Source organism: Lissotriton helveticus, chromosome 1_1 (assembly GCF_964261635.1).
Source record: "Lissotriton helveticus chromosome 1_1, aLisHel1.1, whole genome shotgun sequence".
Taxonomy (NCBI): domain Eukaryota; kingdom Metazoa; phylum Chordata; class Amphibia; order Caudata; family Salamandridae; genus Lissotriton; species Lissotriton helveticus.
In genome coordinates this window covers 1,324,691,954-1,324,707,712 of record NC_136057.1, presented here as the reverse complement: position 1 = coordinate 1,324,707,712, position 15,759 = coordinate 1,324,691,954, and the positions used below count along the sequence as shown (strand labels likewise).

General features: G+C 50.3%; 1 protein-coding gene across 1 annotated transcript in view; it reads right to left on the bottom strand.

Annotated features, from left to right (window-relative positions):
- Positions 1 to 15,759, bottom strand: part of LOC144772771 (macrophage mannose receptor 1-like) — a 55,819-nt gene that overhangs the window by 28,276 nt on the left and 11,784 nt on the right. Inside the window, exons 3-4 of the mRNA XM_078657327.1 lie at positions 11,838 to 12,239; positions 8,889 to 9,034 (exon numbers count right to left, since the gene is read on the bottom strand). Of these exons, the coding sequence (XP_078513453.1) occupies positions 8,889 to 9,034; positions 11,838 to 12,239 (548 nt within the window). The remainder of the gene's footprint in view (positions 1 to 8,888; positions 9,035 to 11,837; positions 12,240 to 15,759) is intronic.

Below are 15,759 nucleotides of genomic sequence, written 5' to 3'. Positions count from 1 at the left end.
CCCTCAGCCCACATCAAAAGGAGGCCAGGCTGCGGTAGACTATTGCAAGCCGACTCAGCACACGAACGCTGTGGTGAAGGTGGAAGGACGCCATTGCTTTACAGATGGCTACTTCGCTGATGTCTGACTTTACTTTCTGCTTTATTTTCGATAGCAGGGCATTTCTCGGACTTTGTAAAGAATAGTTAGCATCTGCGGGCAGGACTTCTTTGAATACGACGGCAGCGCTATCTTTTAGATAAAAATATACATTGCGATTGTATTTACCAGGCAGGTTCTCGCTGCTCCTCATTGTGCAATTTAGTATTCACTACTAAATTTTATATATCACACACGAGTCAGCGCATAACATTTTTACTAGGGACGGCGCAGCTCTCTCCCTGCTCTCGGCACTAGGGTCCGGCACGAGGAGGAAATGGAAAAACAGGAAAACATAGGAGTACCGTCATTCTTGAAAGGCCAGCACTGTACTTTTATAATAATAGTTAGCATCTGCAAGTAGGACTGCTCCGTGCTTTACAGGTAAAAATATACAGTGCGATTGTAGCAACTAGTAATATTTATCTTCAAACACAAGTCAGTATGTTAGGGTTTTACTGAGGAGGGCGCACATGTACTTTGCTCTTAGCACTAGTGCCCTATTGCCTACTGCAACTTATTTACAGGCCTCTCATTTCCCTATTTGTATTACTGCACACAATATACCTCAAGTATTGTGCAAACGTTAATAAAGCAGCGTAATCACTTAACAAACACAATTATTCCCACACGTATAGTGATGTTAGAGTTATTAATGTGTTATATTGCTTTTGAGTCAAACGTTTCATGTTTAGAAAGTACTAACTGAAAACTATACTTCTTATCGTATGCTTCCTAGACACACTAAAACAACTTTTTTGTTGTACTTCTTATCGTGTGCTTCCTATGCACACTAAAACAACTTTTTGGTTGTAGTGTTGCCTGTTAGTGGAAGTCTACTCGGTCTCAGTGTTATGTAGGGGCATCACTATGGTTTCACGTTTGCTTATAAATAGCCGCAAACAACGACTTCGGTGGTCTCCTTTTAAGTGTATGCTTTTATCCGGCAAACGCTGATATTAACTAAAGTTGCATCTTAGCTTGGTGTTAAAGCCGCACCCCCGTCATTCACAGTTCTTCCTCACATCGCAGAACAATGCAAAGAGCTTCAGGGTAGTTGCTTAGACATCCCAGTCGTCTTGGAGCCGCAGTTAAGTTTTTCACACCTTCCCAAAACAGCATGCATATGTTGGAAAGGCTGTATTGCTTCCTGTTGGTGCACGGCTGGGCTGTCTCTGTCTTATGTTAGGGCATTACTGTGGCAAGCTTATCTTCACGGGTCAGTGCGTGACACTTTTACAAGGCGGGCTCTCGCTGCTCTCAGCACTAGGGCAGAGTGAAAGTTAGAAATCAAGAAAACAGAGGAGTACCGTCATTCTTCAAAGACCAGCAGTGTACTCTTAAATCATAGTTAGCACTTGCGGGCAAGACAGCTCTATGTAATCTTCCTTCACGAGTCAGTGAGTGTGTGCTTTTAATACGATGGCAGCGCTATCTTTTAGATTTACAGCCTGTGCCAATAGCATGCTTTACAATTACAAGTAAAAACAAGCACTGGCGTTGCCAATATGTTTCGCATTTGGAAAGTTGGAGCTATTGGTGTTGTAAATGACTTTTTATATTTATATATTGTTATTGACAATGCCAATAACGATATATAAATATAAAATGTCATTTACAAAACCAATAGCTCCAACTCTCCTACTGCGAGACCTATTGGCAACGCCAGTGCTTGTTATTTATTCTTCATAGGCACCACATTTGTGTTTAATCGCTCTTTCTATACACAACACTGCCTTAGCAATGTCTTGCATTCGAAACAAGGTTTCAAGACCTAGGGAAAAATCAATACGCCCCTGTTGCACAAGTTACTTACCTTCGGTAACGATATATCTGTAAGAAACAGTAGTTAGTATTAGATTTCTTACCTTAGAATACCCCCAGGCCCAGGCGAAACTTTTGCGTAGCAGTACCCTTGCGCCGGGATGACGTCGCCGAAGTACTTAGACGTCGCCCTCGCGCACTGACGTCAGTTCTTATACACAGCTTTTCCGCGCCAGAAAACACAGAGCCATGATAAAAACCAACACTGGTGCCATAAAAACTAGGGCCCTGAAAGGGGATGACCTTAACCCTAGATATCGATTCGCAGAAACGGGGAGGATGGGTGGGGCGGTAAGGAATCTAATACTAACTACTGGTTCTTACAGATATATCGTTACTGAAGTTAAGTAACTTGTGCATCTGAAAGAAACAGGTTAGTATTAGATTCCTTACCTTAGAATAGATAACCCAGCAATACCAACCCCCGTGGTGGGTCTGCGAACCCATTAATCACACCAGAAAATCCTGGAGAACGGAACGGCCGAAAAAGCCATCTCTCCGGACTTGACTGTCCAGGCAGTAGTGTCTTGCGAACGTGTGCAGCGAGGCCCATGTAGCTGCCGGACAGATTTCCTGCAAGGGGACACCCCGGCCCAGGGCAGTAGTAGCCGCAGTGGCCCGTGTGGAATGGGCACGAAGCCCCACAGGAGGCTCCTTTCGAGCCAAAGAGTAACAAGCCTTGATGCACAAGACGACCCATCGAGAAATGGTTTGTTTGTGCACCGCCCGTCCCTTCTTAGCGCCCACGTAACCAACAAAGAGTTGGTCATCCACCCGGAACTGGCGTGTGCGATCCAGATAGAATGAGAGCACATGTTTTGGGTCCAGACGGTGGAGCCTCTCTTCCTCTTTCGAGGGATGTGGAGGCAGAAAGAAGATGGCCAAAGTGATGGACTGCCCAATGTGAAGGCTGTGACTACCTTGGGCAAGAAAGAGGGTCGCGTCCGCAACACAACTTTGTCCGGATGGACTGAAAGGAAAGGAGGTTTAGAAGAAAGGGCCTGGAGCTCACTGACTCTCCTGGCAGAGGTGATGGCAACCAGGAAGGCGGTCTTCAGAGTAAGAAGGCGAAGAGGACAGTTAAGAATTGGCTCAAAAGGAGCGCACATCAGATAAGTTAGAACAAGGTTCAAGTCCCACTGAGGCATCACGAAAGGAACTGGAGGAAACATATGGGCGATGCCCTTCAAAAACCTATTTACAACTGGGGACTTGAACAAGGTGGGCTGATCAGGTAGCCTTAACAAGGCGGAAATGGCCGATAGGTAGCCCTTCAGAGTGCCTAGAGCAGAGCCCTGATGGGCAAGAGAAAGAAGAAAGAGAGAACCTCTGAAAGAGGGGCAGAAAGGGGATCCACAGCCTTTGCTGTGCACCATGCCACAAACTTGTTCCAACAGGAGGCGTATACCGATTTTGTGGAGGGATGCCTGGCTGCCAGAATGACATTACAGACTTCAGGAGGCAAGTCAAATGGCCTCAACTGCCGCCGCTCAATCCCCACGCATGTAAGTGGAGACTGGACAGGTTCGGTGGAGGACCATCCCCTGCTGCTGAGACAGAAGGTCCTCCTGAAGGGGCAGACGAATCGGGGGATCGACAGACATGCTGAGTAGCTCGGGATACCAGAACCTCTGTGCCCAGTCCGGAGCCACAAGGATGACTTGGGCCCGGTCGCGCCTGATCTTCTTCAGCACTCTGGGCAGAACTGGTATAGGCGGAAAGGCCTACAACAGACCACAACTCCACTCACGACGAAAAGCGTCTCCGAGCGAGTGCCGCCTTGGAAATTCCAACGCGCAGAACTGAGGACATTGCGCGTTCTCTTCTGTGGCGAATAGATCTAACCAAGGCTCTCCCCACTGCTGAAAGAGGCCTTATGCCACGTCTGAGTTCAGACGCCATTCGTGGTCCATCATGCAGTGGCGGCTGAGTTCGTCTGCCCTGGCGTTCAGGGAACCTGCCAGGTGTTAAACCACCAGGGTCCCTCCCTGATGTTCCAGCCACTGCCAGAGGTGCAGAGCCTCCTGGCATAGGGTCCACGACCTCACCCCGCCTTGTCTGTTGCAGTACCACATGGCGATGGTGTTGTCTGTGAACACCTGCACTACACTCCCCTGGACAGAGGGGAGGAATGCCTTCAGTGCAAGTCGGATCGCCCGCAGCTCCAGAAGGTTGACATGGAGCCGGGACTCCGCCGGAGACCAGAGGCCTCTGATCTCCACCTCTCCCATGTGGCCTCCCCAGCTCTGGAGGGACGCATCAGTCACAACTACGTGCTCCGGTTGGGGAAGGGAGAGGGATCTGCCGCTAAGCCAATCGCTGTCCGTGAGCCACCACTGCAACTGTCTTGCAGTGCCCTCCGAGATCAAGACATGGTCGGACAAGTTTCCCTGATGCTGGACCCACTGAAATTTCAGATCCCACTGCAGAGCCCGAATCCGCCACCGGGCGTGATGCACCAGAAGGATGCAGGAGGCCATCAGCCCCAAAAGCCGCAGCGTCAACCTGATCGAGACTCGGGATAAAGGCTGAAAGATCGGAATCAGAGCATGAATATCCCGAACCCGCTGTTCAGGGGGATAAACCCGAAACTGCGCCGAGTCTAGAACCGCTCCGATGAAGAGGAGCTTCTGAGAGGGACACAGGTGCGACTTCGGCACATTGATGGAGAACCCCAGCAGATGCAGGAGGTTGGCCGTAGTCTGGAGGTGGATGACGACTGTCTGGGGCGAGCCCGCCTTCAACAACCAGTCGTCGAGGTAGGGGAAGACTGACACCCCTAACCTGCGCAGATGAGCTGCGACCACCGCCATCACTTTTGTGAACACCCGTGGGGCGTTGGTAAGGCCGAAGAGGAACACGGTAAACTGAAAGTGCTCGTGGCCTACCGTGAACTGCAGGTAGCGCCGGTGGGACGGCAGGACGGGGATGTGGAAATAAGCGTCCTGCAAGTCCAACGCTACCATCCAGTCTCCTGGGTCCAGGGCAGCTAAGACCTGAGCCAGTGTCAGCATCTTGAACCTCTCCTTCCGGAGGAAGCCGTTGACGTTCCGCAGGCCCAAGATAGGGCGTAGGCCCCCTTTGCCCTTCTTGGGAACCAGAAAGTAGTGGGAGTAACAACCACACCCTACTTCTGGCCCAGGAACGCGCTCGATGGCCCCCTTGGCCAAGAGGGCCGAAACTTCCTCTCACAGAAGATTCAAGTGATCCCCTGACATGCGGTGGTACTGCGTGGCATGGCTGGAGGGGTCGCCTCGAAGGGGAGGGAGTAGCCCCTTCGGACGAGGTGCAGTACCCACCTGTCCGATGTGATGTTGCGCCAGTGGAGGAGGTGATGGCATACCCTGCCCCCTACTGGCATCTCGTGGGCCTGAAAGCTCGGACTAGGAAGGCTTTGAGGTGGATGCAGCAGGGGTGGATGTGGACTGGCCACGCCGTTGTCCCCGGGCACTGCCACGGCGGTTACCACGTCCGCCACCGCACTGGATGTTATTATGTGGCCCGTGGCTGGCAGGACCTGTGGGGGCGCCCCTTCCTTGGCCACGAAAGGGGCAAAAGGCAGCAGATTGCTGGCGCCGGGCCGACAGGCCCAAGGACTTGGCCGTAGCCCTGGGGCCTTAAAGCGTTCAAGCGCACTGTCTGCCTTGTCGCCAAAGAGGCGACGGCCATCAAACGGCATGTTCATAAGGATGTTTTGGACATCAGCCGAAAAGTTGGCGGACCTCAGCCAGGTGTGGCGACGAATCGCCACCGTCCTTGCCATCGCTCTACCCAGGGAGTCCGTAGTATCCAGTCCACATCTGATGGAGTACTGTGCCGCATCTCGACCCTCCGCAAGGGCTTGGGCGGGTTTAGTCCAGGCCTCCTCCGGACATTGTGGCAGCACGTCCGCGACCATGTCCCACAGAGCGTGGGTATAACGTCCCAAGAGGCACGTGGTGTTGACTGACCGCAACCCCAAACTCAGGGAGGAGAACATCTTTTTGCCATATTGTTTGTACCTCTTGTATTCCCCATCGGGGGGAGCCGTCAGGGAATGCAGGCTGGGAGTTAGAGGCCTGTATGACCAGGCTCTCAGGGGTGGGGTGGGTGGACAGGAAGTAAGGGTCGCCCGGAGCCGGGCGGTGGCGTCTGGCCACGTTCCTATCTACAGGAGGACCTGTAGCGGGCCTGGACCAGGTGCCCAGAAGAACGTCAGACAAGGCCTCATTAAACAGCAACAGAGGCTCCGAAGAGCTTGCTTGCGGTTTAAGGACCTCAGTAAGAAGGTTAGTCCTCACAGCCGCGACGGGGAGCTCAAGGGATAAGGCCTTGGCCGCCCGCGTCAACACCACACTATAGGCTGCCCCCTCCTCCGTAGCCACGGTAGGAGGTGAGACAAAACCAGTGTCTGGTGAAGTGTCCAGACCACTGGCGTCCCCAAGCTCACCTGTCCAGTCCTGATAAGACTGGCACTCCCGTGCCAGAGGGTCCTCAGACCCCTCCCAATCCTCCTCGCCACCCATCTTCTGGTATGCAGGGTCAAATGATGGGGCCGGATCATAGAAGTAAAAATCTCCCATCGGCGTCGAAAGCGGCGTTGAGCGACGCCGCTCTGGTGCCGAAACCGGATCGAGGGGGGGACTGGGGACGGCGTCGACCGTGGTCGACACCCTAGCAGCCGGCACCGGCGAGGTTGTAAGGTCGACGGGCGACGACCCGGATCCGGGCCTGGATCCGGCAGAGTCCTGCGGCGTCGGGAACGACGGCGCCGGGGCCGAAGCACCCGACGGCGCCGGGGCCAAAGCACCTGGCCCGCTCGGGCTCCCAGTCGGGGCCGCTAGGCCCGAAGGCGCCGCGGAACCCGACGGAGGAGTGAGCAACCTCATGGCCGAGAGGAAAGCTTCAATCTCCTCCGGCGTCGCGTTCTGCCCAGGGACCGGCGGGTATGGAGCAGGCCGCGACACCTGCGGCTCCGGCAGAGCCGCGTGGGCGGTGTCACCCGAACCCCGGGCCGCATCGCGCGAGCGTCGAGGGGAGTCGGAAGAGCGATGTCGTCTCTTCGACTTCTTGTGCCTCTTACCTGAGGACTTGGAGCTCGAGGAGTGGTGTCGAACCTCCGAGCCGTGATAACTCCAGCCCCGCGACCGGTCCCTCGACCTCCGTCCGGACCGGGACCTCGAACGGCGCGGGGCTGACTGCCGGAGCTCGAGGCGCTTGCGGGACCGCTCCCGCCTAGCCTTCGATGTCAAGGCCCGGCATCGGGGCACGACTTGTCATCGTGTTCGGGCCCCAGGCAATGAAGACACCGCCGATGGGGGTCGGTAACCGACATCAGTCGGTTGCAGTCAACGCAGGGTTTAAACCCGGGCATCCCTACCGGCACCGTTGGAGTCGTTCCACTTCGAAAAATAGGATCAAAAAGATCAAAAAGTTTAGTCAAAAAATGACTAAAGGGTACCACTGTTCCCTAGATCGGCGCATGCTGCCGCGGAAAAAATAGGAACTGACGTCAGCGCGCGAGGGCGGCGTCTAAGTACTCAGGTGACGTCATCCCGGCGCCAACGACGCGGACGACGGATGCGGAGCCACAGACGACACCTACCAACGCGCAAGGGTACTGCTACGCAAAAGTTTCCGGATCCAGTCTGACGCCTGGGGGTATTCTAAGGTAAGGAATCTAATACTAACCTGTTTCTTTCAGATACAATGCAATGGTGCGGAGAGATGGATTAGTGGCTCACAGGTGTTACAAACATACTTGATACAAACTGTTAAAGAGAAGGGATGGCGATATAGACTTCTTAATGTACACTTTTATACAATTACATTTTACATGCATGCATTTGTTCAAACAAATTCACTTTTCTGAAAACTACTTAAAGGAACCATTTACAAACCATTTGACGGAATTAGAAGTTTTATGTAACTTAGTTCTATCAATAGCGCATTCTCATAAAATGCCTAAGAACAACTCAAGCTTCCATGTAAATCTATCCTGTTTGCCTTATGCCCTTAAAAATGAACAGCCCTCTGTAAATTAGCCGTTATATTCTACCGTATTTTAATCATTATTCTACATATTTTGTAAAGCGCATGGCTACGTAAAAGAAGGATTCCAAGCGCCGAGTTCAATACGGAAAGCGGGTCGAGCCATTGATCAATCTCAGAAAACATTAAAACAATTAAGAAGAATCAGAGGATCCGAACAGCCAAGTTTTTAACAATTTGCGAAACAGGGAGAGTGAACGGCAGTCTCTCAGTGTCAGAGGCAGATCATTCCAAAGTTTCACTCCGAGAAAGGACAACGCTCGGCCTCCTTGTCTGGATTTCAAAGATCTAAGGTAAAAATCCATATTTGTAAAGCGCGAACTACTCTCCCTCACGGGTCTCAAGGCGCTGGGGGCCCTGGTGGAAATTAAGTGAGCTATTGCCCAGAGTCACATGGTGCTGAGCTAAGCTGCCGCCGGGGATCGAAGGGTGAAACCTGTGCTCCGAAGGCAGCTGCCCTGGCCGCTGCACCACACCTCTCCACTCCAGGTAACAGGGTCAGGTGTTTGACAGGCATTTGTGCATGTAGCACAACGCCTTAAATTGCACCCCTGCTCAATGTGCAACCAATGTAAGTTCCTTCATATATTGGCGGTGGAGGTGAATTTAGGAGAGTGGAGCAAGAGGCGTGCAGCAGCATTTTGTACAATCTGGAGGCGTTTAAACATTGTTTTTGACCCTTCCCCCCCAGTCAAAATATTCCCATAGACCAGTGTAGGGGGCCTGCACATATGCCATTTGTCACTCATTTTAATCCTACTGCTCCAGGACCACACATACCCACAACAACACCGAGGCATTTCATATATTTCATATATTTCATCCCTCCTCCCATCTGCAGTGATGCTCACTACACCCCTGACTGGCCACTGGCCCTGGAGCGGTTTCTCACTCACCTGTTCTTCTTTGCTGTCAATAGTCACTAGCATGGAAGCCTGGGATAGGCACCACTGGCTGGCACTACCCCAAGAGTCTGCAGAGTGTGAGAAGTAGTAGCAGTGACCCTGGAAGAAGGTCCACCCTCTCTGGCAGGGCGAGGATCCTGCAGAGGCAAAAATAACATCCTGACCTTAGATTGGCACATAATTAGTACATAACCTGTAAGGAAAGCTCTATGAGTTGCAGAGGAGGCATTGTATCATGCAGAAGAAGCAAAAAGGGCCCTTTAGTACTAGGAAGTGTTGGTCCTCCAGCATACGAACAGGCAGCAGGGGCCATAATATAGAGGAGAGTGCAGGTCATATGACCCTAGAAAACATAGAACTCGCAGCTGGTACCCTACATGGGAGAGGAAATGTGGGAGAAATACTACAGCCCAGATTTACTAACATTTTGCACCAGGTTTGTGTTACTTTTGTAACACATTCCTGGGGCAATGTTGTGGTGGTATTTACTTTGCAACTCGCACCTAGATTTGCATTGGAAAGTCGGCCAAATTAACACACTACTTTACACCAAGCTGGCGTTCCATGGGTGGTACATGGCCTTCCCATACCACCACACATGGGTTTTGATGCATATCCCTATCACTAACATTGGTACACAGGGATTCCTCAATAAACAAAGCAAGAGTGTCTTAAGGAGTAGGCTATGCCACAGTAGGGAGCAACGGACTTAAGATACAGAAACGACCTCACTGGGACGTTTGAAAAAAGCCCTCACTCACCACCTAGTGATGGCATGCTTCATCATCGGGCTCCACCAAAGAGACCGAGTGTCTCTTTGGTGTGCTGCAACGCCAGATCTACTGCGGAACGGGATAGTGAGTTCAGGGCGTGTTGTGCAAAATTAAGCGAACGAGTGGTGAGGGTATAAAAAAGTCAGTAGTGTATCAAAAGGTAATTTTTATTCTATGACCACTAAAGACAATAATTAAAATTATGTGTATGGAAGCAGTCCACATTAAGTTGAGTGGTAGATTCCTATGTATCAGTCGACATGTTTCTTGCTATCGAAACCGTGTAATTTTACCCGCCAATTCTTCAGGACTAAAAGTGTTCTATACCCTGGTGGTATGGACGTGCTAAGGCCCACCCTTACCTAGGGGCGTAAAAGTGAAAATTAAACAAAACAGTGAAAAAGTGCGAACAATTGGGAAGAATAAATGTCTTCCTAATAACTCCTGGTTTATGAGGCTTCAACTTTGTGGTTTCTGCACTTTTCTGGTGTTTAAATAAATCACCATGGGTCTCAGGAGGGGGGTGGGAGCGTATTCGGCACACCGCCCTTGACGCTCGGCACCCTCAGTCTACCTGCATTGCCCTCGGACTGGACACTGAAGAGGGCGATGCAGGTAGACTGAGAGTACCACTCAACTTAATGTGGACTGCTTCCATACACATAATTTTAATTATTGTCTTTAGTGGTCATAGAATAAAAATTACCTTTTGATACACTACTGACTTTTTTATACCCTCACCACTCGTTAGCTTAATTTTGCACAACACGTCCTGAACTCACTATCCCGCTCCGCAGTAGATCTGGCGTTGCAGCACACCAAAGAGACACTCTGTCTCTTTGGTGGAGCCCGATGATGAAGCATGTCATCACTAGGTGGTGAGTGAGGGTTTTTTTCAAACGTCCCAGTGAGGTCGTTTCTGTATCTTAAGTCGGTTGCTCCCTACTGTGGCATAGCCTACTCCTTAAGACACTCTTGCTTTGTTTATTGATGAATGACCGGGGAATAAGAGTGTCATACTACTCTCCCTAACACTCTCTTCTTGTTGAAGTACACAGGGATACCAAAAAGGTACACATCCTCGAGGCAAGAGCAAGTTTTTAAACTCTACATTTTTTCAACTTTGCATCTGTGCTGCACTGTACATCACACATACAAAGTGGGAAAAGTATTCAAGCATTGTATTTGTATTAGAAGTGACGCCTTCCAGTACAAAACCTACGCTTGATAGGATGCAAACACTCTTGCACTATGATGTAAGGGTGTATGCATTGGTGCATGGCAGCCTAAAGAGGGGCAGCACAGGGAGAGACAAAACAGTGCAATATCATAGTTATAATGCTGTTCTATTCTCTCCATCAACACAGTTTAGCACCACAACTTTGGTTGTGTAAAAAGTTGGTAAATCTACCCATCCATATAGAAAGGGTAGAGTGAACTATGCTTTATAGTATAGTATATGAAAGAGACAGTGTGGCTCCTATAGTTTATAGTAGAGGCAGCCTAAGTCCTTAGGTACACAAAAGAGGCAACTGGGCCCATGGTCTGTGGCTTTGTTATGCACTATAGAGTTAATAGGGCCTAAAATGCATGCATGCTGCAGTGGAGGCCTGTGGTGCAGGGAAAATGCAAGAGGGGTGATTTAATAAGCAGAAGAGTTATAACGAGCAGCATATAATTTCATATAGGCAATTTAAGGCTACGGGAATTATGCGATTGTGCAGCCACTTTGCATTTTCCAAAAACATAGATTTACTGCATTTGCCATATACTCCATAATCTGCAGATAATCTGCAGATTTTAACAAAAAAAAATTGTTCCTTGCTCAAATGGTTCAAAGGTTACTAAAAACACAGCAACATGTGTTTGCATGCAATAGAAGGCCATTTGCCAAGGTTGACTGGTCATCTTTCTGTTGCTTATTGCTATTTTGTGGGTGTTAAACACGTACTAATGAGGTCCAATCAATGCCCAGACAGTGTTAACAAGTGTAAAAACTACAAAATAATTTAGTAATACTATCACGAAATGTGCAGCATTGCGCCGCATAATTTGCCTTCCTTGCCACATAATTTATTCAACACTGCTGCATAATTTGTCCCTCCCCTGCCGCATAATTCCAGCATCCCTGTACATGGGGAACAGAGCACTGGTTTGCAGGACCTACCCTCACAAGACCATGAGCACACGCTATCTTGGGTCCCGTGGATGACCCAGCGGCTCCATGGCCCCGCCCCTGTGTACAGCATGATCAGCATGAGGCGGTTATTGCCGTAGTTGAAATAGAGCTCCACCCCTCGGAGGGCGAGCAGCGTGTCATTGGGGCACTCCCACTGTTGGAGCTCACTGCGTTCGCTGCATGGGTAGAGGTGGATAGGAAACTTGCTGGCCTTCTTCTGGGCTCCAACACACCGGCGGGCGGCCATGCTCAGCAGCCTGCCCCCAGGGAGCCATTGGAACTGCTGCACAGTTGAGTTAGTGTCGCAGGGCGCCGCCGTCAGGTAGCGGCTGTCCCTCACTTCTGCGCATTTGTTGTGGACTTCATTAAAGATCTGGAAGGTGCTGGAAGCTGGAAGAAACAACAAATTGTGGAAGAAAGTAACATGAAACGCGGAAGTCAAGCCAACGAACTGGATGGCTGTCTATCTAGGTCGGTATGATGTGGAGTACCACTACCCGGCTACATATTCTAGGAAACAGGAAAAATCAAGAACATGGGCAGTACTACAAAGAGACAGTTGAGCAGCAAGTGAATCAAAGTTAAGAATAGAAATAACTCAAATATATCAAAGGAATGTACAGCAGAAACAGGAATAAGAGAGGTGATTGAAGCAGCTGAGCCAAGAACATACGCAGCTGGGAAGAGAACCAAAAATAAAAGAAAGGAAGAAAGGACTGGCGACGAGGAAGATGAAAGTCAACTGGAAAAGAGAAACAGAAGGATGACTTGAGTCAATGAATCAGAAATGGAACAATGGACAAGAGGAAGAAAGGAAGGACCAGAGAAGGCATTGAATATAGAGCGTGGAATAAGAACCACAACAGGGGGACCAGAACAAAGTTACAGGAAGAGAAAAACAGAGCAATAAAGAGGATTAAATCCAATGAACTGGAATGTCTCAGGAACAACCAAAGAAACAAAGAAAAACTAGGAAGAAGGTCGAAAAAAAAACAATGAGAGCAAATAAAGGAAGGACCAGGATCAAAGAACAGGATGAAGAAATAGGAATAATGATGATGATCGGAGTTAAGAAATGACCCAAGAATTACAAAGGAAGAATGAGCAACAAGATCAGGAGGGGGCTGAAGCCAAGAAGAAAGTGCCGGCTGTTTCCCCTCTTCTACAGAGCTCCCATGAGTGACTATGTAGAGGTTGGGATCTCAAATAAGACATTTTAAGTCTCCTTGTTTTCCATGTGACCTAGCCTTCACTTTCCCCCACTTCATCTTTTACATGAGCAGAAAAGCTGATGGGGACAGAGCTGAAGCCAAGAGGAAGGCGGCAGGGCTGTGTTTAAAGTGCCAATAAATCCCACCTCATGGGTAAACGTTGCATGGCGCTTCACCGTGGGGGCTACAAACTGGTGGCTCATGCTGGCTTTACGCCTGGCTCTAGGGGGGTTGGGGATCCTGGTGAAGAACTCCTTTCCCCTTACTATTCAGTCAACGTGGTCTGACAATAGGGGCCGCTATGTCGGCATTTCGGGGCTTTGGGAGGGTAGGACTGTCACTTTTTTGTCCATTTATGTCCCCCCAGCGCTGCAAGCAGATGCTTTTTTGGATTTGGGCCGTGTGTTCCTCACACTGCCTGTAGGAACGTTAGTGCTGGGCGGTGACTTTAATGCTGTAATGGATGGTGAGTTAGACAGGACTCCCTCCCGGGTGCTTTTGCCTTCGTGCAGATGGCTTGTGGATTTCGTCACCACGTCGGGATTGGTGGATGGGTGGCGTCTTCGGCACCCCAATGATGTGGGTTATACTCATGCCTCTGCGGCACACCATTCGCTTTCACGTATAGATCATGTACTATTACCGGCGGCTCAGGCCGCCTCTATACAGGAGGTGACCCATTTGGCATGGGGAGTGTCTGACCACTCGCCGATCTGGCTCTGTTTGCGTGTGGGACTGGGAGATGTGGGTAGGGTTGCACCTATTAATGCATGGGGCTTGAAAGACCCTGCTTTTAAGAAGGAGATTGTGCGTGCCACGGACTGTTATTTTCAGGAGAATGTGGGTTTGGTTGAGTCGAAGTGTTCCCTGCGGGAGGCTTACAAAACTGTTGCTCGGGCGGAGGTACTCTCCCTTATCTCTGGGCAGAAGAAGAAGAGTAGGGCAGAAATAGATAGAGTGGAGGCGGACCTTCTGGTCTTGGAGACTGCTGTCTCCTCTGGGGTTGATCCTGGGGTGGAGCACCGTATCGGGTTACTCCGGGATGAGTACAGAACCTTAACACGTGACACAGCAAAGACCCAACACGCAAATACACAAAGTAGGATATATGAACATGGCGATAAGGCCGGGAAATTGATAGCTTGGTTGGAAAAGGGTGATTGGGGCTCCCGGTAGGTCTGGGTGTTGCGGGTGTTGTGTCTTCAGATCCTCAGGCGATAGTGGATGAATTTGCCTGGTATTTTGAAGAGGTGTATACTTCCGCGGGGAATTTCACGGAGGAGGAGAACGCGGACATGATTCGGGACATCCCGATGCCGGTCTTGTCTCTCGAACACAGGAACTTTCTGGATTCTCCCCTCACTAATGACGAGGTGGCGTTGGCAATTAGAGGGGTTCGTTCGGGTAGGGCTTCTGGCCCGAATGGCCTCCCCATTGAATTGTTTAAATTACATGCTGACCGTTTGGCCCCATATTTGAAAGACATGTATCTTGAGAGTAGAGATCGCGGTGCGCTGCCTTACGATCAGCGACTTGCTAATATTGTGAGCATCTATAAGGAATGTAAGGCACGCCTCGATTGCTCATTGTACCGTCCTATCTCCCTATTGAACGTGGAGCCTAAGGTGTTGGCTAAGTTGCTCGCCGCCCGCTTGGTGAAGGTCATTACGACGCTGGTGCATCCGGACCAGTCCGGTTTTATGCCGCGTCGGAATACCGCCCTTAATCTTCGTCGACTTCACGGGGTGGTGGCGAGTGCGTCCCACATCCATGAGCCGGCGGTTTTGTTATCCTTGGACGCCACTATGGCTTTTGATCGAGTGGAGTGGCCGTATCTTTTTGCAGTCCTGGAGAAGATGGGGTTTGGCCCCAAATTTATTGGCTGGATCCGCCTTCTATACTCCTCCCCGCTTTCCCGTGTGGTCGTAAACAATCACATATCTAGTGACTTCTCACTTGGGAGAGGCACTCGTCAGGGCTGCCCTCTCTCACCACTTCTTTTTGCCCTGTCCCTCGAGCCGCTCACGGCCTGGGTAAGATGGGATCGTTCGATCAGGGGATTGCATTGGACTTCCGAATGGGAGGATAAGATCTCGCTATACGCTGACGACATTCTGTTGTATTTGACCCATCCACGTAGTTCCCTGATAGTTTTCATGGATATTCTTGTGCTTTTCGGGAGGTACTCTGGCTTCGCTATTAATTGGGCGAAGTCGGTCCTCTTCGTGCTGAGTGGTGAACCTCCCAGGGTGCCTACAAATTGTCCGGTTAAACTTGAATTGGTCAGCTTTCGGTACTTGGGTATCCAGATATCGGGGGACCTGAAAGTTCGCTTTAAATTGAATTTGTTGCCCCCGCTGGCCAGGTTGCGTGGAGATATTGCCAGGTGGAAGACACTCCCACTCTCCTTGTTGGGCCGTGCGGTCCTTTTTAAGACGATGGCCCTCCCACGCTTACTATACGTCTTACAAAACTCCTGTGATCCAATACCCCGTCGTACTTTAGTGAGATAGAATCATTACAACGGGGTCTCCTGTGGGAGGGGAGGCCTCGCATCGCACTGTCCAAACTCATGTTGCCTTGGTACGACGGGGGTATCGGTCTGCCCAACGTCAGGAAATATTATTGGGCGTCCCAGTTGGCGCCTATCAATCAGGCTATCTATGGCTCACCGATGGATCCGGGTTTCGCTATGGACC